This window comes from Bubalus kerabau, chromosome 15, assembly GCF_029407905.1.
Source record: "Bubalus kerabau isolate K-KA32 ecotype Philippines breed swamp buffalo chromosome 15, PCC_UOA_SB_1v2, whole genome shotgun sequence".
Taxonomy (NCBI): domain Eukaryota; kingdom Metazoa; phylum Chordata; class Mammalia; order Artiodactyla; family Bovidae; genus Bubalus; species Bubalus kerabau.
Window position 1 is genome coordinate 45,133,712 of NC_073638.1, and position 23,648 is coordinate 45,157,359.

Genomic DNA, 23,648 nt, shown 5'->3' on the forward strand with positions numbered 1-23,648 from the left:
TGAAGACCCCGGTCCTTGGGCTGCAAGGTCCTGCTTGTGCAACAGCATCCTGGCCCCATAGCCCAGGTACCCACAGTGTCCAGGCATGAAGATCCGTCTCCAAAACGGGTAACAGAAGGGGTGGCACACTCTGCCTGTAGAGGGCCAGATGGCAAACATTTCAGGCTTTGCGGGCCATATGGTTTGTTACAGTCGACTCTCTCATTTACAGCAAAAAGCAGCCACAGCTAACGTGGAAGCCAGTGAGGGTGGCTGTGTTCCAGTGACATTTTTTGTGTGTGTGTGAACAGTAAGATTTAAATTTTACATCATTTTCACATCACAAATTAGTCTTCCTGTGATTTCTCATCAATCACTGGAAATCACAAAAAATCATGCTTGATTTTCAGGGAATAACAGATAGGCAGCAGGCCAAATACAGACCCTAGATTGCTGACCCCCAGGTGAGGATGATGTCTCTCTCTCTATAATGAATCTCCAGGGACAGGGGGCACTCTTATAAAAATGCAGATTCAGGCCCAGCAGGCTGGGAATCAGGCCTGAGACTGGGCATCACTAACAGTCTCCCCAGTGATGCTCATCCTACCAGTCTTAATGACCATATTTGAGGAGTGCTGCTGCTGCTGCTAAGTCGCTTCAGTCGTGTCCGACTGCAACCCCATAGACTGCAGCCCACTAGGTTCCTCTGTCCCTGGGATTCTCCAGGCAAGAATACTGGAGTGGGTTGCCATTTCCTTCTCCAATGCATGAAAGTGAAAAGTGAAAGCGAAGTCGCTCAGTCGTGCCCGACTCTTAGCGACCCCATGGACTGCAGCCTACCAGGCTCCTCCATCCATGGGATTTTCCAGGCAAGAGTACTGGAGTGGGGTGCCATTGCCTTCTCCGATTTGAGGAGTAAAAGGAAACTATTTTCAGAAGGTCCTTGGAGCACAGGCTACTGAGCAGTTTGCCTGAAGTACGACTCCTCCTGAGCCTTCCTACCTGCCTGAAAGGGCAGGACGCCTGGCGCTGTGGCTCTGGCATGCCCTCTTTGCAGGCAGAGGGTGGGCGGGTGTCTACATGCTCAGACCTCAGGTCATGCTAACCCGGCAACATCGCCCACCATGTCCCCTGGGCCCGGAGCAGGAAATTGAGTGGGGAAGGATTTATTTGCTCTTCCACCAGTGTTTGCACATTCTTGCTCATTTATAAACATTGGTTCTTAGGGACTGAACTAGTCTCAAGTCAGGTCTGAAAGAATCCAGATCTCCAGAATTTTAGTAAGGTACAATTACTTGGAAGAGAATTTTCCCCAAATTCAGGAAAATTAAAACTGCTAAGTTTGCAATGGCTGAAGGCCCCCAGTCTGGAGTGTTATGCCAGGAAAAAAAAAAAAAAAACTTTCAAAATCCCTAAGGTATAGGAAACCTCTCTAGGACAGGGCCTGAAAAACACAGGTCAGGAAATGGAGAGCCATCCTAAGTAATAGAGTGCCAGTAAAAGGCGCTGGGATTAAAGGTGTCTGGAGAGAGCTTCTTAGCTTTGATGTTGGATGGTCAGGTCTGTGCTCCCAGGACCAGCAGTCATTCCTCTGGTCTCCTCCCCCAAGGAGGAGGAGGGTGGGCACAAGCAGTGGAGGCACCCCAGGCCTACCCTTTGTCCACTGGCTTCCAAGGAAAATAATTGTTTTTGCCAGCTGACTCAGGTACACTGTCCAGCAACTTCATTAATGAGAGGAGCTTATGTCCTCTTTCTACGTGGCTGGCGGAGGGTGAGGGGAAGCAGGCAGCTATTTTCTCACATAAAGCGGGTTCCTTGAGCTTCAGACTTTCCAGCATTTGTCCCTGACTCCCACCTAGTGGCTTTTTCCAGTACTGCACAGAGACAAAGGCCCTCCTCCAACCAGCACACCGGCCCAGCGTGAGTCCATCCGGAGAGAGCAGCACAGGAGAGAAAGTACCTACTACAAGCCTGAGCTCTCAAGTTCACACCTATAGAGGGACACACACTGGAAACTGACTCACAAAAACCTTCATTTTTTTTTTTTTAATGAAAAATAATCACCAAATTTCCCCTTTTCTAACATCCAGAAAGCCAACGTTTTCCTATATAACTCCTGCCTGTAACTTTTCAAAATGAACGTGTTTGCCACACAAATACCCCATCCATCTCTTAATCCAGGCCCTAGGTGGAGGACAGAGACACAGAGAATTGCAGGGCAAGCTGACGGCTTATAATTCATAAAACAGCTTCTCCCCGTCTTTCCCCCCCCCCCCAAACTCTGGCTTTTCAATATGGTGAACAGATTTGCTCCTCTGGCCAGAATGAAAGACGGCAGGCTGACTCTGGCAGGAACGCAGGGGCTTTGTTTGAGGAGCCGCCATCTGTGACAAGGTGGCTGAGCGGATGGGGGGCGGGGGGTGGCCGTGTGCCCTCCTGGGCCTGGTCTATTTCCTTGTTTCTGGAGAGTCTGGTTAAGAAGGTAACTGAGGGCACATGAATATCTGATATACAGACTGACAGAGGTGAGACCCAAGATGGGGTTCACTTCCCCGGACCTGCCAGGCAGGCTCAGAGGAGGCTCCCCGGTCAGGGCATCCCATTTCACCACTCCAGAGATGACGGCCTCGGCTGAGCCCTGACATGGAGCAGCTATATCAAGAGAGGTTCCCTAACCTGTCTCTACTTTCCAAACTTAAAGGTCCAGACTGAGGGACTTCTCTGGTGGTCCAGGGGCTAAGAATCCACACTCCCAATGCAGGGGGCTCAGGGTTCAATCCCTGGTCAGGGAACTAGATCCTGCATGCCGAAACTAAGACCCAGCACGGCTAAATAAATATATTTTTAACAAAAGTCCAGACTGAGGAAGGCAGGGACTGATGGCTACCAGGGGGCTGCTCTAAAGCCCTTAAACTGCAGGACTGGAATGCGTGGCCAGATCCTACAGAGGGATTGTCAAACCAGCTGTTATTTCCAGTAGGGAAACTGAGTCCCAGAGGAGGGAAACGAGGTTCACCCACGTCCACATGAGGGTGGCACAGAGCTGGCCTTTTGGCTCATCCCTCCCTCCCACACTGCCTCACCTGGTCCATTCCCTTCCACCTGCCTGAACACGCCGAGCAGGACACCTGCAGCCTGGCCAAGGAGAGTCTGGGTTCCCCGGGAGGCCAGGCCTGTTCCGTGAACCCTGCTTCCAGAAAGTAGCACAGAATACAGTCCCTCTGGAGGGTCTCTGCCAAGCTCTCCCCTTACCTGCCCTCCCCTCTGCTGCTTCTGGGTTTACTTGTCTTTCCTTAGACTTTAGCCCCTGAAACCTCAGGTCTTCACCAAATATCCCATGGACCCACATCTGAAGTGATTAAACAATGGGACAGTCTGGTGCCTGTGGATGAAGAATGTGTGTACCCGGCTATTAGAGAAGCCCCCAGAGACGCTCCATCTGGAGACTGCTGGCTCTGGTATCGCTTGGGCATCTCCCAGGAACCAGGCTCACTGGGTCTAATCACCCCTCCCTTGCTCACTCAGTTCAGTCACTCAGTCATGTCTGACTCTTTGCAACCCCATGGACTGCAGCACACAGGCTCCCCTGTCCATCACCAACTCCCAGAGTTTGCTCAAACTCATGGACATTAGGTTGGCGATGCCATCCAACCATTTCATCCTCTGTTGCCCCCTTCTCCTCCTGCCTTCAATCTTTCATAGCATCAGGGTCTTACTGGTTGGCTTCTCACTAGTTGGCTGTTTCCAGCCCCTTACGGGCTCCACTCTCCCTGAGGGCTTCACCCCCAGGTCACCACAAGCTTACCTGCACAGAGGGGAAAGAGGTGGCCCTTTTTTGGAACTCGGCTCCATTCCCATCACAGCAGAGATGCTGCAGCCTTCTGGCATGGGCCTCAGCTTCATCTCCTGAAAGTCCTGACCCTGAGCTTGGCCTGGTCTGCCAGCCATGAAAGAGGGGCTCAATCTTATACTGTCAAAGGGTGGCCTCATTGATGCTACTCTGCAGGCCATGAAGCCTGCTTGCTTGGACTTCAGGAACATTTCCTGTACAAAAGCCCTGTCCAAAGCTCCATGGTGTGCCACCAACTTTGAGGATAAGCCCAGAGTTCAGACACAGATACTGAAACTGTGCCCCACAGAGTTTACAGAAGCTAATAATAGAAATTCTTGAATTTGTCTTATAGAACAACAGATAAGGGAATAGCTTGTTAAAACTCTTTTGCTTATAAACTGCCCTCATTAATTAAGCTCACTTGGTTTCTTTCTTTCCTTCCATTTTCCTCCCTTTAATAGCATATCTTTCCAGCTTCACACAGCCCAGCTGTTTTCCAATTACTTGGAATCATTACCTGACCAGCATGAGCTGGGCAGGGGCTGGTTAGCACCAGCCTAAAGCTGAGTCTGTGCAGATGTCTGAATGAATGGCCTTTTGACGTCAGAGGATTGGAAAACTCCACCCTCCAATGATGCTAAGGGTCTCCATCTCCAATATGCGGAAACATGAACCCAGACGCACCTGCACAGAACACGATTTCCTCACAGTCACCCCTCCCCTAAGACTACCCTGCTTATCCCATAAATACTCCAACTCCCTCACCTTTAGTGAGGTAGATCTGAGACACAGTCTCCTGTCTTCTCAGCTATCTTGAGAATAAACTCTTCCTTAGCTGTAAACTATGGTATCTCAGTGTTTGACTTGTGTGTCAAACAGATCTGGTTGGGTAACAGTACTGTTCCTTTCCCAGGTGGCTCAGTGGTCAAGAATCCACCTGCCAATGCAGGAGATGCAAGAGACACAGGTTCAGCCCTGGGTCAGCAAGATCCTCTGGAGGAGGAAATGGCAACCCACTCCAGTATTCTTGCCTGGAGAATTCCATGGACAGAGGAATCCACGTGTCACAAAAAGTCAGACACAACTGAGCACGCACTGATCCTAGAACAAGGGAATCCAGGCCCTTTGTTCCTTTTATCACTGAAGCCCCAGAGGGTCTTCAGCATAGAGAGCCCCCCACACACCCTTCCAGACCTAAAGCCTACTCTTCCTCATTCTATTGGCTGCCCAGAAAGGGAGGATCCTATTTTAGGCCCCAAAGCTCTGGAAATATGCTCACAATCCAGTACCCCTGAATCCTGGGCAGTTCTGTTCCACTTGTATTTTTACCACAAGTCTGGCCTATTTATAACTATTTCCAGGCCAAGGATCCTTGCTGATGGCCACTGTGCCCACCCCTGCCAGCACCCAGCAGAGGAGGAACCAGCCCCACTGTAAAGAAACACAGCTGCCCACACACAGTCTTTCTGACCACAGTGCACTAGGACCAGAGCTCCCTCTCCACTTAAGATGTAAGGGCAGGGGCCCAGGACGAGTCTGCTGTTTGCTGTAAGCACCAGCCACGCCCCTACATCCACCATGGCCCCTTCAGCAGCCCCCGTTTCTGTGCACTGCAGTCGCCATCATCTGAGCCTGAAGATCCCCGTTGCAGCTACTACTGAACAGAAGACTGCGATTCCTACCACATGATCCTCTCCCCTCTCACCACAGCTAATTATTGGCCCTTGGGTGGACACCTGGCCCAAAGGCAGCTAGTCCATATCTGAGTGTAAGTGAAAATGTCTTTAATTTCTATTTCTTTTGCATTTAACATTTCTTCATATACCTGGAGGACTTAGTGCAAAAATTGAGAATTAGGTGAATGAGATTCTCTCCTTCAGGGGTTAACACACATATACAGAAAACATGAACTTGTCAATCAACAAGAAAACTAACATGAAACCTAAAGGATGTGTGGCAGTCACCGTGAGCTCTCTTCCTAAGGGCCATTCGTTTCCCCTACTTCTTGGTTGCTCCCTGACAGAGGTTCCCCTCTGCTGTGATGAGAGTGCCAGCCTCCCTTGCAGCTAGGGTACGCACATGCGAACAGATCCTGACCACTGGGACCATATGGGAAGCTGCTGGGAGGTTTCAGATAGAGGTTTTCCTCCCCAGTTTATAAGAGGAGGACATGTTCTACCTCTGGGCACAACTATCTGTGTGAAGGGAGGCTGCCCAGAGATGCAAGTAGCCTTCTTGCAACTTGCCCTACTTCTTAGGGCAGCAGTACCCCATCCTTTTCAGCACCACGGACCAATTTCATGGAAGACAATTTTTCCATGGGTGGGGGTGGGTGAATGGTTTCAGAATGATTCAAGCTCATTACCTTTATGCGCCCTTTGCTGCTGCTGCTGCCAAGTTGCTTCAGTCACGTCCGACTCTGTGCAACCCCATAGACAGCAGCCCACCAGGCTCCCCAGTCCCTGGGATTCTCCAGAACACTGGAGTGGGTTGCCATTTCCTTCTCCGATGCATGAAAGTGAAAAGTGAAAGTGAAGTCGCTCAGTCGTGTCCGACTCTTAGCGACCCCATGGACTGCAGCCCACCAGGCTCCTCCATCCATGGGATTTTCCAGGCAACAGTACTGGAGTGGGGTGCCATTGCCTTTATTTCTAACCTAATGCCACTGCTGATCTGACAGGAAGTACTGGTCTCCAGCCTGGAGGTTGGGGACCCCTGTGTTAGGGGACATATCTGAGGAAAAACCAACCTCTGAGCATGGGGAGGGAGAAAGATAAGAAAAATCAGTGTCTTTGAGGTCATCCCAGAGCCACTGATTTAACCCTGGGACCACCCATCCCCTGGACATATATTAGTTACATATAACTAATACATGTATTATTAGTTATATGTTAGTTACATATATATTAGTTATATGTTAGTAACATAACATATGTTAGTGACATATAAACCTCCTTACTGTTCGTATTTTATTGAGAAAGAATCCCCACTGACAGATGTCATGAGGCAGGGCTGGGTCATGCTAGGCAGGATTATGACAACTGAGGTTTATGACGAAGGAGAACAGTGCAAACATCCAAGGGATGCACAGATACCATGAATGAGAAATGAGAAGGCACAAGCCTGGCTTCAAGCTATCTTATTAGTTCCAATTCTGAGTCACATGTGTTTTTGTGTGTCTTTTTTTTTGGCGGGGGAGGGTAATAATTCGCATGAGTCTCTGTGGTTTAAGGCAGTGCTTTACAAACTTAAAAGTGAGTAAGAATCACCTGGAAATGGTTCAGTGGATTGGGGAGGGGAGAGGCAAAGTCTAACTTTTTTTTTCTTTAAGACAAGCTATCAGGGGATGCCAAAGCTGCTGGTCCATAAACTACAATTTGAACAGCAATACCTTCTAATTAAAAGTACCAATCTAGACTTCCCTGGTGGTCCAGTGGTTAAGAATCTGCCCACCAATGCAGGCGACAAGGGTCTGATCCCTGGTCTGGGAAGATTCCATATGCCACAGGGCAGCTAAGCCCGTGCACCACAACTTCTGAGCCCAGGCTCCACAAAAAGAGAAGCCACCGCGATGAGAAGACCAGGCATGGCACCTAGAGAGCAACCCCCCTCACCACAAATAGGAAAAGCCTACACACAGCAACGAAGACCCAATGCAGCCAAAAATAAATAAATGAAAATTTAAAATAAATAAATAAAAGTACCAACCTAAGGCAATCTAAAATTAATCTAAAGAGGAGCTGTGGGTTTGTTCACTGCCTTGAATTCTATTTCCATACAGATAAAACCTGCTATGGACTGTGTGAGCACCAGATTGTAAAATGACTTTAAATCTGGGAAAACGAAAATACCCACAGGTGGTCTCTGTCCAGAATCAAAACCTTAACAACCAGCCCTGGTATCTTGGAATGTTTATATGAACTTTTGACCCTGCCCCCCTCAAAGTACACCACTCATAGGTTGCTGATGGCCATAATTACTCCAAAAGATTTATGAATGCAATAACTTTTAGAAACATCTATCCCAAGGCAAGCATTTCCCCAACGGTTATAAAAAGCCACCAAAACAGATCTGCAAATCTGAACGCAAGCTGTTTTCTGGGATGGATCTTGCAAAATCAACCACCACCACGACCACTTTTAGATCCAAAATAGTTTTTAAGAATCTTTTTTGGTAAATTATAAAAGTTAGATCCTTATTTCATACCACACACTAAAAAGACTGCAGATGAATACAAATCAAACTATAAACCTACTGGAGAGACTATCCAGGTGAATATTATTTGATCTGAGGTCGGGTAGGGCCTTTGTAGAAAGAAAAGAAGCTCAAACAGGAAAGACTGATAAAATTACAATTTTTTTATAATAATAAAAAAAAAAAACCACCAAAAACATTTAAAAACAAAAGAGAGGAAAAGGAACACCACAAAGCAAAGAGCTAGTAAAAAGTCATTAAATATAAGAAAAGCACTAAAACCCAAATAGGGTCAGGGAGGCAAGAATACAGATGCTAACAGATCAGACTATAAGCAGGCACAGCCAAGAGACTCAAAATAATCGCTGGGTTGTATATGTGAAGAAAATATTAGAACTATTTTCTTAACTGGTCTTTTAAAAAGGATCTTCTATCTGGGACTATGTTTTATAACTTAATATATGAGGACAATTCTCCATATATGAATATGTATATTTGGAGAATGAATTTTTTTTTCATATTGGGGTACGAGATCAAAAGTTTGGAAACCATAAAGAATAAATACTAATAAGCTTATTTAAAAATTCAGCCTTTCTACTAAACAAAGAAATGGAAAGAAAAAATGAAACTCTCTTTCCTATGAAATTAGCTGTTTTTTCAATCTTCGTGCTTGCTGTTGATCAGGATGTACCTCAAGCCCTGCCAAAGAAAATATAAATGGGCAAAATCTTTCTGAAAAGCGGTTTGGAAAAAATGTGTCACAAGGCTTAAAGATATTAATACCTTTGATCAGAGTTTGCCAGACTTAGCAAACTGCATGAAACACACTTATTAAAAAATATTGTTTATCTAAAATTCCAACTTAACAGAACATTCTGCATTTTATCTGTTAAGCCTGCTTTAACTATTATTCTACTTTCACAAGTCCATCTGAAGAAAATATTTAGAGATAAATATTTCTAGACAAAGACAGTCTCTACAGCAATGCCACATTACTAGTGAAAGATTAAAAAATATCTCAATTCAATATTAGAGGAATGGTTACATAAATTCAGGCATATCTGTACAAGGTAAATATACATAGTCACTGAAAATTATGTATTGATAGTCTGTCTTTATCCTGCTTCATGCAGATATTCACAAGTGTTGCTGGAAAAATGTTCAGTGTTTCCTGCCCTGCACTGGCTAGAAATGGTACATATTATACAATACATGTGCACCGTCTCACCTTTCTAAAGTTTAATAAGCTTTGAGTTCCAAAATGCATCTAGACCCAAGGATTTCAGGCTGATGAATTATGAACCTATATCATTTTCTAGAGGCTTCATAAAATTTTCTGTAAACAATGCAGCCTGAGTCAGTACTAGCAGGATTGCACAGACGGATAGATGCCAATGCCAGGAGTAAAGTGAGCTAGAGAGTCGCAGCTGCACAACGAGGTGAGCAGAAGATGGTCAGATATGACAGGGCAGAAGCCAGGACCAGCATCATAAAGCAAACACAGTAACAGCCAGAGCATGCCTCTCTAGAGAGGCAAAGGGGATCCTCTAGCTGGGGAAAAAGAGGACTAACCTACTAAGCCATTCGCTGGCAGCTTCCAACCTAGTTAAAAGAGTACGTGGAGGGCTTCCCCAGTAGTCCAGTGCATGGGTTTGATCCCTGGTCTGGGAAGATCCCACGTGCTGCAGGGCAACTAAGCCCGTGAGCCACAACTACTGAGCCCTCCCTCTAGAACCTTCGAGACGAAACTATTGATCCCACATCCTCTGGAGCCCGTGCTCCACAAGAGAAGCCACTGCAATGAGAAGCCCACACACACAACTAGAGAGTAGCCCTAGCACCCACCACAACTAGAGAAAGCCCACGCGCAGCTGCGGACCCAACACAGCCAAAAATAAAGCAGCAAATAAACAAATAAAAAGAGCCCGTGGAGAAGCAGGTGGGGGCTTCTATTATCAGTCTGAGAGGACCACCAAGAACCATCTTCATGGGGGGGAGGGATGAGAAGCTGGTCTGCAAACCAGAACTGTACAGGCCCACCCAAGACCCACCCAGGAGCCTTCACCTTCCTGTGGGCAATCTTGGTTGCTGCTGTAACTAATTACCACAAACTCAGTGACTTGCAATGACACAAATTCATTATCTTACAGTTATGGAGGTCAGAAGTCTGAAATGGTTTACTGGGCTAAAATCAAGCTGTGGGTAAGACTGTTTTCCTTTCTGGAGGAGAGGCCAGTTTTCCAGCTCCTGGTGGCTGCCTGGTTCTTGGCCCTTCCACCTTCAAAGACAGCAGCGGTCGGGGGGTTGGGGGATGAGTCCTTCGCCCATTCCATCACTCCAACACTGACTCTTCTGTCTCGCCTTCCTTTTACAAGGACGCCAGTGATTACACTGGGCCCACCTGGATAACTCAGGCCACTCTTCCCACTTTAAATTCAGCTGATTAGCAACCTTAATTCCACCTGATTCCTTCCCTTCCGCCACGTATGAAAACTTATTCACAGGTTCTGGCAATCAGGATGTAAGCATCTTCAGAAGATCATTATTCTCCCTACCACACTGGCATTGGCATGTTACAGAACCCTAGGTTGACAGCCCATGGAACGAAAATATTGAACAACACATATCATGAACATGATAAAGAATTCATCAGTGTTCAGAGGAAGGCATGCGGATGTGACTATCGACAGACTCCTGAAGAGGAGGAGCTCGGACACCCCAGATAAACCTGATGGCATTCCATGGGCTCCGTGACTGCGCTCCCCCACCCAGGCCACGGGCCTACTCACCGAGCTCTCCTTGAACCATTCCTTTATGTAGGCAGCTGTGGGGCCCGGGATCTGGCTCAGGAGGGCTGCCCTCTCCTGAGGATGCTCCAGCATCTCCAAGGCCAGCCTCAAGTCCTCGACGAGATGGAGCACTGGGAAGGGGTTCATGTAGGAGCCTGGGGAGGTCGGTCCAGGCTCACAGGTTCCATCACTAATATCTGCCCCTGTTTTAGTTCCTGGAACAAGAGAGAGGTGGGAATCTGGGTGAGAATGGTGGATGCCATGGGCAAGGAACTGCTAAAGAGCAAAGTTAGTGAAAGGGGAAGGGAGAGGGATGGATCAGAAGACTAGATGACCACTTCTATCTTGCAGAATCACTCACAAAGTGAACTTTGCAGAAATCATCTTTCATCCTGGGTTGGGCATGAGAGGAGATGACTGTGCCCACTGTGACTGGCTGGGGGAAGCTCACATGCTCAGACAAGCGGGCGGGCACAGCCAGACCTTACCTGCGACTTAGTACTTGTGTGCTGAAACAGTGAGAGGCCAGTCCCCAGCTGTGAGATGAATAAATGTGTCTTCTTGAACTTAAAGTGGTAAACTGTATGCACAGAGAGCATCCTTGTGTGCGCATTCCACCCCCTCACCCCAAGGTGGATCCTCACTCCGGGCTGGTCTAGTGACTTGCTCTGATCAACAGGATGCAGAGGAAGTCATGCTGCGTGGGATCTGGTGAGGAGGAGTGAATCAAAATCTTTCTAGATCTTCCCGTTGGGCAATTCTATATCCTCTGATACACTCACACCTTTGACTCGTATTTAACACTGTGTGTATCCTTATTTCATCTCCCTTCATGGACAGTGACGTCTCTGAGGACAGAGGCCCTGTCATCAGTGGCTGACACAGTTACCGTGCCCCCTGCCCAGTAGACTGTGAGGGGAACTGGCTGGATGTCTGTACATATGCTTGCATGAATAGCTAAGAGGAAGAATGCCTGATTTCCACAGAGATCTGGGATACTGGGTCAGCTTTTTCTAAATTGGTATGTCCCAAATAGGACTGTGTTTGCCTTTCTAAACCCCACCATTAAAAAAGAAGAAAAAAAAAAGCCTTCTTTGCATAGATGGTGATATATTTTCTAAACCAAAACTGGGGCAACAGAGTCTAACAAAGGATTTCTGTGCTTCTTTCATCAGTTAAGAAACATTTTAGAAAATATGGTTCATGGTGGAATTTCCAGGGCATTTGAATTGTTTATAAAGCCAACAGAATAAAATACTTGAAATCAGGATCGTGCTGGAAAATGTGGGCTGTAGAGCCACCATATCCACGGTTACACTGCAGGCCTGTCGTCTAATTCCAGGTTCCTCTACTCCCTTCAAAGCCAACTTCCTACTTGCCATGGCAGTCTTTGGAATGAGAAATACACACAGAAGGAAACAATTACTTTTAGATTGCTGGTTTGCTTTCTGAAAGTGCAGGTTAGAGGGAATTGTGGATCACAATCCACAAACAAGTCCGTGGCTCTGGGGAGCTAGGAGACGGCCCCGTTACCCCACTCTGATGTGTGCTCACCAGTTTCTGGCTTCTACAAATCCAATTAAGAGTTGCCTAGGAAAGGTCACAGTCAAAAACTTCAGGAGAGAAAATGGACAGAAGTAGAGTAAGACCCCCAATCTCTAAACAAATGCTAAGTCATGCCTCTCCATCCTGAATACACTCCAACACACACACACACACACACACACACACACACACATTTACAAATGTAGGATAAGTCAGGCCAGAAGTATGTGGGAAGACTGAGATTTTCATTCATTTTCTATCAGTGAGGCCTTGGACAAGTCCCTTCCATTCTGTGGGCCACTCCCTGCCCCTAAAGCCTTGGGATTTTTTCTATTATTCAAATATTTTACGTGTGTGTAAAGGTGTATGGGTGCATGTGTATCTGTGTCCATTTTTGCATGTAATGTGTACATACATAAAAGACTTTAATTTCAATTTCTTTACAATTTACATCAATATATAGGCTCAGAAAATGGTCCAAAATGGTGAAACTTCTTAGGCCTAGCACTAGCAAAGGTAACAATTACCCAGAAGACTCAATTCCACATGCCACACAGATTCTCTACAGCCAACTGACTGCTACGGAAAAACTACAATCACAGAGGGAAACACACAAAAACAGGACTATCAGACGCAACAAATAAGAAAATGCATACCCTCATACCTGGGTTTAACAAAACAAAACAAAAGTGACAATAACAGAAGGCAAGATGTTGACCCCTAAAGTGTCTCTCAGAAAACAGCAGTTCACCTCCTGCTCAAGCCCTAATAGAGTTTCTCTTTGGGGGCAATCTCTCAATTACTTTATCTTGAACAATAAAGCATTCTTTGGAGAAGATAGATTAACACAAAGGGCTTCAGTTTTATATACATACTGAAATCCTCTACAGATGCCAGAGTCCAGCCTCCAGGGCTCTAGTTTGATTGGTCTGAGGCTGATCTGGGATAACGAAAAGCTCCCCAGGTGATTCCAGTGGGCAGTTTAAGTGGAAACCATTGACTAGCAGATCAAATTAATCAATGCCAAGTTTTGATGTTTAGAAAGGACACTCCTGAGAATTTTTATCTGAAGCACATTAAAACCAAAATTTAATACAGATTCAGTAATTGTTAGGGGGAGATGAAACAACCCAAAATAAAAGTATAGGATTTTATCAAAAGCCTTTCAATGGTCATGTTCAAAAGCAACTAAGTATGTGTAGCAGTTACTAGGATTATTCAGAAATGTTTTGGATCTCCTCCACTTCAGCTCACACTGGAACAACACTTCCGCCCCTTGAAGCTACTCACAGTCACATGACTTCCTCTGGCCGATAAACATGAAAAGTGACATTGTCACTTCTAGAAGAAGGTCATTAGGAACAAGAACACAATTCCTTTTATCTCTTTCACTTGCTCCAGCCTCTGGCAATGGTGGGAACTGAATCTACCCATGTTCCAAAGAGATGACGACATAGACCAGAGCCCTAAGCAGACCCGGGGCAGTGCGGGAACTTGTGGTCTAAGCTGTTTCAAGGCAACTGATATTGTGGGACTGTTTGTTACTGCAGAATGACGACGTAGCCTGTCTTCATTTACATGACATATGCTACACAATTCAGACATTCGTACATACAAACAAGGTAAACTTTTTAAAAATGGTCTTTATCATACAAATGGGGTTCTTCAACACGAGATGAAATAATTGATGACAGCCTTGTATGTGAATTTTCAAAGTGCTGTGTTTACAACAACTTAAAAGTAAAAATATGGACTCTAAAACTGCACATCAAAAGCGTGATGCGTGTTGGTAGCTCCAGCACTACCTGGGAGTGTGGTGCAAATGCAGACCCTCAGGCCCCACCTCTACATTCTGTTGACATCCCCAAATGCTCTTCAGCTGCTCTGGGATGCTATATTTTTATTCAGAAACTAGCTCTTATAATGACAGAAATAGTATGTTCGGATAAAGGTAAAATGCTTGAATAAAAGTATTATTTAAAATGTACTGGTGAGACAAAAAATTCGTAATTTTTTGCAAATTAGTGCCTGTAAATACGCATGTGACTAAATCAATATTATGAGTACTTGTCTATTTGGGAATACATTTGGACATATGTTTTACCTAAAGGAAAGTAAAAAAGGAAGATGTAGAAACTTTAATGAAAAGACAAGAAAGCATGAGAAAAGAACAGGAAAATTTGAAAAAGAACCAACTGGAAACCAAAACACAAAGAATACAGTTACTCAGGTTAGAAAATTAAGTGCATAGGTTAAACAACAGATAAGAGAATTACTGGAATGGAAGGTGGAAGAAGCTATTGAAGCAGAGGCGAAAGAGAAAATGGTTATGGATTTATCACCAATAAAATCTTCATTCGGGCTTCCCTGGTGGCTCAGTGATAGTGAATGTGCCTGCGAAAGCAGGAGACACATGCTCCATCCCTGATCCAAGAAGACCCCACATGCTGCAGAGCAGCTAAGCCACAAAAACTGAGCTTGTGTTCTAGAGCCTGGGAGCCACAACTACTGAGCCCACATGCTGCAATTACTGAAGCGCCCTAGAGCCTGTGGTCTGCAACAAGAGAGGCCGCCACAATGAGAAGCCCGTGCAACATAAGTAGAGAAAAGCCCTCGCTGCAAGCAAGACCCAGAACAGCCAAAAAAAAAAGAAAAACTTCAATCTTCTCAGTTTAAAGACACACATTGAGTCCCCAAAGGGATACATTAAAACAAATCCTAGCAACAACACAGTGAAACTGAAGAACAAAGATAAAAGAAATTTAAAAGCAACCAGAGATAAAAGATATTCTACAATTAGACTGTCAAAGACTTCTCATCAGAAGTCCTGATGACCACAAAATATCTTCAGGTAGCTACCAACCTATAATCTGTACAAGATAAACTACCACTCAAGATTTAAGAATAAAATAAGGACATTTTTCACATAAATGACGCATGCAATTTATTACTGGCAGAGTATTTCTGAAGGGATTTTAAAAGATCTACTTCATGAAGCAGGAAAAACTGCACCAACTAAAAAGGAGGGGGATAGAAGAATCAACTCTGTCAGAGAAGTTGTTTAAATTGTTCACTAAACAAAATAAACACTGTCAGTTTAAAAAACACACATGGCAGGGGAGAGGGGCAGCTCTGAAGAGTGGTTGAACCCAGGGTCTGTTTCCCCAGGGCCAGCTGCAGCCGCCCCCTGTCTCTCTTCCAAGACAAGCAGAAGAAAGACCATGTGAGAACACAGTGAGAAAAAAACAGTCCACAAGCAGTTAGAGAGGTCTTACCAGACATCAACCCTGCCGGCACCTTGATCTCAGATTTTTCGGCCTCCAGAACTATTTTCCATTTCTTCTTGATGCTCTTCAGTGGTACACAGTATGGCAAAATGTATATGACAGGAGTATTTATAGATAGCCGTTACTTAGGCGGAGCCTTTGAAATAGAGAGGAGCTGCAGCTTCACCCTCAAGACACAGATCTGCAGCCCCTTGGGCACCATCAGACACCTCCACTGAAGACCCAGAATAGAGACCACTGGACCACATGTCCTGTACATTCTCTAACAACTACTTAGACCTAAGGTCTTTGTTTCAACATTTTTCTTTGAGAGCTAAGACTAGTTTATGAAATATGGGATGATGAAAAAAACTTGGATTTTGAGATCCAATGGATTTAGTATTTTTTCCTAATTATGCTTTCCAGTTAATCCTTCTATGCCTCAATTTTCTGTCTGTAAAAAAGGAATAGCAACACTGTTTATCTTTCACAATTTTCATAAAGATTAGGTCAAATAATGCATTATGATATCTGATAAAAAATAAATGCTCAGTGAATAATAATAAATAGCACAATACTTGGGGGACTATAAATAAAGATGATACCAGAATACAAAACTATGGAAGACGGGGCACTGATGGGAATTAAAGCATTCTAAGACTCACGTACTACTGAAGAGGAAGACAATTATTCTATAAAGATATTTGTATTTCACCTCTGTGGTAAGGATTCATGCTAAAAATGTAAGGATGAGCATTAAAAATACAGAAATAGATGTTTGACTTCCTAACAGAGATATAAAAACAACTTGATCAATACAACAGAGGCCAGCAAGGCAAAACCAAAAACAAGTTAAAAAAAAAAAGTTAATAAGAAACAAAAACATAAAATGGAGAAATAAGCACATACCTATCTATATACTACCCTACAAATAGCTGTGAAAAGAAGAGTAGCGAAAAGCAAACGAGAAAAGGAAAGATATAAGCATCTGAATGCAGAGTTCCAAAGAATAGCAAGAAGAGATAAGAAAGCCTTCCTCAGCAATCAATGCAAAGAAATAGAGGAAAACAACAGAATGGGAAAGACTAGACATCTCTTCAAGAAAAGTAGAGATACCAAGGGAACATTTCATGCAAAGATGGGCTCGATAAAGGACAGAAATGGTATGGACCTAACAGAATCAGAAGATATTAAGAAGAGATGGCAAGAATACACAGAAGAACTGTACAAAAAAGATCTTCATGACCCAGATAATCACGATGGTGTGATCACTCACCTAGAGCCAGATATCCTGGAATGTGAAGTCAAGTGGGCCCTAGAAAGCATCACTATGAACAAAGCTAGTGGAGGTGATGGAATTCCAGTTGAGCTCTTTCAAATCCTGAAAGATGATGCTGTGAAAGTGCTGCACTCAATATGCCAGCAAATTTGGAAAACTCAGCAGTGGCCACAGGACTGGAAAAGGTCAGTTTTCATTCCAATCCCAAAGAAAGGCAATGCCAAAGAATGCTCAAACGATCAAATAATTGCACTCATCTCACACGCTAGTAAAGTAATGCTCAAAATTCTCTAAGCCAGACTTCAGCAATACGTGAACTGTGAACTTCCAGATGTTCAAGCTGGTTTTAGAAAAGGCAGAGGAACCAGAGACCAAATTGCCAACATCCGCTGGATCATCAAAAAAGCAAGAGAGTTCCAGAAAAATATCTATTTCTGCTTTATTGACTATGCCAAAGCCTTTGACTGTTTCTCATGATGTACTCTGCATAGAAGTTAAATAAGCAGGGTGACAGTATACAGCCTTGACGTACTCCTTTTCCTATTTGGAACCAGTCTGTTGTTCCATGTCCGGTTCTAACTGTTGCTTCCTGACCTGCGTATAGGTTTCTCAAAAGGCAGGTCAGGTGGTCTGGTATTCCCATCTCTTTCAGAATTTTCCACAGTGGGCCTTAGGAAATATTAATATGAACAAAGCTAGTGAAGGTGAGAGAATTCCAGCTCAAATATTTAAAATCCTAAAAGATGATGCTGTGAAAGTGCTGTACTCAATATGCCAGCAAATCTGGAAAACTCAGCAGTGGCCACAGGATTGGAAAAGGTCAGTTTTCATTCCAATCCCAAAGAAAGGCAATGCCAAAGAATGTTCAAACTACCGCACAATTGCACTGATCTCCCACACTAGCAAAGTAATGTTCAAAATTCTCCAAGCCAGGCTTCAATAGTTTGTGAACCATGAACTTCCAAATGTTCAAGTTGGATTTAGGAAAGGCAGAGAAACAAGAGATCAAATTGCCAACATCCGCTGGATTATCGAAAAAGCAAGAGAACTCAAAAAAAACCATCTACTTTTACTTTATTGACTACACCAAGGCCTTTGACTGTGTGGATCACAACAAACTGTGGAAAATTCTTCAAGAGATGGGAATACCAGACCACCTGACCTGCCTCCTGAGAAATCTGTATGCAGGTCAAGAAGCAACAGTTAGAACCAGACATGGAACAACAGACTGGTTCCAAATCGGGAAAGGAGTATGTCAAGGCTGTATATTGCCACTCTGTTTATTTAACTTCTATGCAGAGTACATCATGCGAAATGCTGGGCTGGATGAAGCACAAGCTGGAATCAAGATTGATGGGAGAAATATCAATAACCTCAGATATGCAGATGACACCACCCTTATGGCAGAAAGTGAAGAGGAACTAAGGGGCCTCTTGATGAAAGTGAAAGAGGACAGTGAAAAAGTTGGCTTAAAACTCAACATTCAGAAAACTAGGATCATGGCATCTGGTCCCATCACTTCATGGCAAATAAGTGACAGACAAATGCAATGACATGACATACATGACATGACAATGCAAACAGTGACAGACTTTTTTTGGTGGGGGGGGGGGCTCCAAAATCATTGCAGATGGTGACTGCAGCCATGAAATTAAAAGACACTTGCTCCTTGGAAGAAAAGCTATGACTCACCTAGATAGCATATTAAAAAGCAAAGACATTACTTTACCAACAAAGGACCATCTAGTCAAAGCTATGGTTTTTCCAGTAGTCATGTATGGATGTGAGAGTTGGACTATAAAGAAGGCTGAGTGCCAAAGAATTGATGCTTTTGAACTTGGTGTTGGAGAAGACTCTTGAGAGTCCCTTGGACTGCAAGGAGACCCAACCAGTCAATCCTAAAGGAAATTAGTCCTGAATACTCATTGGAAGGACTGATGCTGAAGCTGAAACTCCGATACTTTGGCCACCTGATGTGAAGAACTGACTCACTGGAAAAGATCCTGATGCTGGCAAAGATTGAAGGTGGGAGAAGAAGTGGAAGACAGAGGATGAGATGGTTGGATGGCATCACCGATATGATGGACATGAGTTTGTGTAGGCTCCAGGAGTTGGTGATGGACAAGAAAGCCTGGCATGCTACAGTTCATGTGATTGCAAAGAGCTGGACACAACTGAGCGACTGAGCTGAACTGCCTTAACAATATGATGATGTTTTTGTCATACCATCACATTCATGTCATTCGTGTCATCAACATGAATTGGCCATAGGTATACATATATCCAGAGAAGGCAATGGCACCCCACTCCAGTACTCTTGCCTGGAAAATCCCATGGATGGAGGAGCCTGGAAGGCTGCAGTCCATGGGGTCGCGGAGAGTCGGACACGACTGAGCGACTTCACTTTCACTTTTCACTTTCCTGCATTGGAGAAGGAAATGGCAACCCACTCCAGTGTTCTTGCCTGGAGAATCCCAGGGACGGGGGAGCCTGTTGGGCTGCCATCTATGCGGTTGCACAGAGTCAGACATGACTGAAGTGACTTCACTTATACATATATCCCCTTCCTCTCAAACCTACCTCCCATCTCCTTCCCCATCCTACCCCCTAGGTTATCACAAAGCACCAGCTTTGGGTTCCCTGCATCTTACAATAAACTCCCACTGGCTATCTGTTTTACATATAGTAATGTATATGTTTCAATGCTCTTCTCTCAAATCATGAAAATTCTTAAAGAGATGGGAATACCAGACCACTTTCATGTCTCCCGAGAAACCTGTATGTGAGTCAAGAAGCAACCGTAGAACTGGATATGGAACAACAGACTGGTTCAAAATTGGGAAAGAGTATGATAAAGCTTTATATTGTCACCCTGCTTATTTAACTTATATACATACATCATGTGAAATGCTGAGCTGGATAAATCACCAGTTGGAATCAAGATTGCCAGGAGAAATATCAACAACCTCGAACATGCAGATGATCAAACTCTAATGACACAAAATGAAGAGGAACTGAAGAGCCTCTTGATGATGGTGAAAGAGGAGAGTGCATTGATGTAGGTACTTTTGAGCAAAAAAAAAATTAAGACTAATCACATATACACACAATCACTGGATAAAATGATTTAAAAAACCATTTGAACAAACCTATAAAAAGTTGAACCATAATTTGATAATTTACCACAGCGAAAATACCAGGCCACATACTTTTACAAGTTAGCGCTAGCCAATGTTCATGAAGTGAATGATTCTCATCTAACTCTTGTGTTCAGTTAGAAAAAGAGGGACTATTCCAAACTGCTTCAATAAGGATAGCTGCCAGTACAACTTATAGACCAGACTGTGAATGGTGACCCCTGTAACTGAACAATTTAGCAGTTCTGAGTACTACAAAGACAAATTATAAGCCTTCTCACTGATGAACTTACATATCAAATCCTAAACAGAAATTTATAGACTAAACCTCACAGTGTATAAAAATGACCCTCTCCCTTGGATCTCCCACATTGCAGGCAGATTTTTTACTGTCTGAGCCACCAAGGAAGCCCTACATATCAAATCCTAAATACAAATTTACAAACCAAATCCCACAGTGTATAAAAAAGACCCTCTCCCTTGGGAAATGACAGATCGAGCAGACCCAAAATTAAAAACTATAGTGGTGATACAGCAAAAGACATATAAAGAACTATGTGCTAAACACTAGAGACGGTACATTGTGTTCAAGCACATACAAAGCCTTTTTTCAAAAATGACCATAGACTAGGCCATACAGAAAGTTTCAGCAAAAATCAAGAATTGCTATTATGGGTACTATTCCAGTCTCCGTATTTCTGTGGGAGGAGAGAATGGTTTCCACCTATCTCCCCTCACTCAGCTTCTCCTCAACAGAGGAATACCCCTTCTGATGACAGAACTGAAAGATGGAATTCTCCCTAGAGATGCCTGTCCCCATATGCAGGCATTATCTTCCAAGGAAGCTTTCTGAGACCAGCTCCACCCCCAGCAAGATGGAAGTCTAGAAGTTTGGGATTACATTCAATTCAAGGAAGTGTGTAGGATGAGTGGATTCAAGATCTTGACTGTGGCTTCAGGTCAAGTTAAGGTTCCTAGGCAATTAAAGTAATGATAAAGCTGATACTTTGATCTCTTTGTATCTGACTCCTTTGTCTGTTCCTTAAGCGGAACCAAATAAGCAGGGGAATAAATGGATGCCATTCTTTTTAAATTTTTTATTTAAGTATGGTTGATTTACAACATTGTAAGGGATGTTAGTTATTACCTTTGTGGTAGAATAATGACCCTCCCAAAGATGTCCACATCCCACCCCTGGAAAGTATGGGTGTGTTTGTTACCTAATATAGCAGAAGGGACTCTACAGATGTGATTAAGAATCATGAGATGGAGATATTATCCTGGATTTTTAATCACATGAGCTCTTAGAAAAGGGAGGCAGGAGAATGGGTCAGAGAGATGTGACATGAGGACTCGCCCTGCCACCGCTGGCTTTGAAAATGGAGGAAGGGGTTGTGAACCAAGGAAGTGACGGTATTACAGCTGCAATAGGGCAGGTCATGACAGACTAGTTGTACTCAGAAAAATCCCAAAGAACACCCTAGAATTAAGAAACACAAATACATATACTTTTTAAAGCAACGGAACTGAAGGAAATTTCCAGAGCTCAGTAGCTCAGGAGAAAAAGAGCATTTGAGCTGATGTTCCTGGCACACCTGGGCTTGAATGGGCTGCTTGAGGAGACAGGAGACAAAGTTTAGGGCCAGAGCAAAGGGAGAGGTCAAATGGGAGACCTTTGCGTAAGGCCAGGAAACAAAAGGCAATACCCTCAGCCTATCACTAGAAAAAATCACCCACTGATCTTGGCCTTGATGCCGGAATATGAACACACATAAACAATTCTATGTTTTCAAACATTAAAAGGGTAGGAGAAGTGAAGAAAGAGAAGTGCTGAAATCAAAAATTAAATAGTTGATAAACAAATGAGACCTAGTCAACATAAGCTTTCACACAACAGAGGAAACCATCAACAAAAAGACAACCTAAGGAACAGGAGAATATATTTGCAAATGACACTGCTGAAATTTAACTTCCAAAATATACAAACAGCTTATGCAACTCAACAACAAAAAAGCAACAACCCATTCCAAAAAGGGCAAAAGACCTAGCCTTTTATCCATAAGACATACAGATGGCCAACAGGCACATGAAAAGATGCGCAATATCATCACTAATTATTAGAGAAATGCAAATCAAAACTACTGGAGATATCATCTCACAACTGTCAGAATGGCCATCATCCAAAAGTCAACAAATATAAATTCTGGAGAGGGTGTGGAGAAAAAAGAACTCTGCTATGCTGTTAGTAGGAATGTAAATTGGTGGGGCCCTTGTGGAGAACAGAACGGAAAAACTAAAAATAGTTACCACATGATCCAGCAATTCCACTATTGGGCATATATCTGGAAAGGACAAAAACTGTAACTTGAAAAGATACAGGCACCCCAATGTTCACAGCAGCACTATCTGCAATAGCTAAGACATGGAAGCAACCTAAGTGTTCATCAACAGACGAAAGAATGGATAAAGAAGATTTTCTACACACACACACACAGAATGGAATATCATTCAGTCACAGAAAAGAATGAAATAACACCATTTACAGCAACATGGATGGACTTAAAGATTATCATACTAAGTGAAGTTCAGAAGGAGAAAGACAAAAACCATATATCACTTAAATGTGGAATCTAAAATAATGATACAAATAAACTTATTTACAAAACAGAAACAGACAATGTTCTAGTCAAAGTGACAAAGCAAGAGTCAATAAATTCCAAAAAGGATCAGAAACCGCGTTAACCACTACAATTAAGTTAGTCAATTTTAAATACATAATATTATATATTATTGATTTGTTAAGCTGAACAGATAGATTCAAGTAAGTAGAAAAGAAAATGATAAAGAATATATATTCAAAGAAGTTAAATATGTACATATATAAAGCATAAATACATAATGTCTCTCTCTCTCTCTCTCTATATATATATGGATGGCTAGTTGTATGTGTCGATTTGGCTAGGTCACAATACTCAGATATTTAGTCAAATATTATTCTAGATGTTTCTGTGAAGATATGTTTTTCAGTAAGATTAACATTAAATCAGTACACTTTGAGAAAGCAGACTGTCCTCCATAATGTGGGTGGGCCTCACCCAATTAGTGGAAGATCTTAACAGAAAAAAAACAACTGACTTCTCTGGAAGAAGTGGAGATTTGCCAGCAGATGGTCTTTGGACTTGAACTGCAAAACTGGCTCTTTCCTGGCCCTCCAGGCTGCTGGCTTACCCTGTAGACTTTGAACTTGCCAACTTCCACATTCATGTGAGCCAATTCCTTAAAATAAATGTCTCTTTCTCTCTGTCTCTTGCTCTGTCTCTCTGCACATACATACATACACACACACACCCTATTGGTTCTGTTTCTGTGAAGAATCTGAGCTAATACATACACACATTTATCTATTTATAGAATAAATAATATACACACCTACTATGGGGACTGATCAGCAAAAATAATTCTTTGAAAACAGTCATTAAAAAGTACTCTCTGGAAAGACTGATCAAAAAATAAAGAGAAGGCAAACAAATAAGCAATACTAGGAATAAATACAGATATAACAAGTGTAGCAGACCTTAAAAAGATAAAACACAATAAGCAACCATATGCTAACAAAATGGAAAATAC

General features: G+C 43.4%; 1 protein-coding gene across 6 annotated transcripts in view; it reads right to left on the minus strand.

Annotated features, from left to right (window-relative positions):
• The window catches only part of PPFIBP2 (PPFIA binding protein 2), a 157,225-nt gene that overhangs the window by 93,456 nt on the left and 40,121 nt on the right, over nucleotides 1–23,648 (minus strand). For all 6 annotated transcript variants that reach the window (XM_055548753.1, XM_055548755.1, XM_055548756.1 and 3 more), the window contains one exon: nucleotides 10,795–11,009. In XM_055548753.1, coding sequence (XP_055404728.1) covers nucleotides 10,795–11,009 — 215 coding nt within the window. The remainder of the gene's footprint in view (nucleotides 1–10,794; nucleotides 11,010–23,648) is intronic.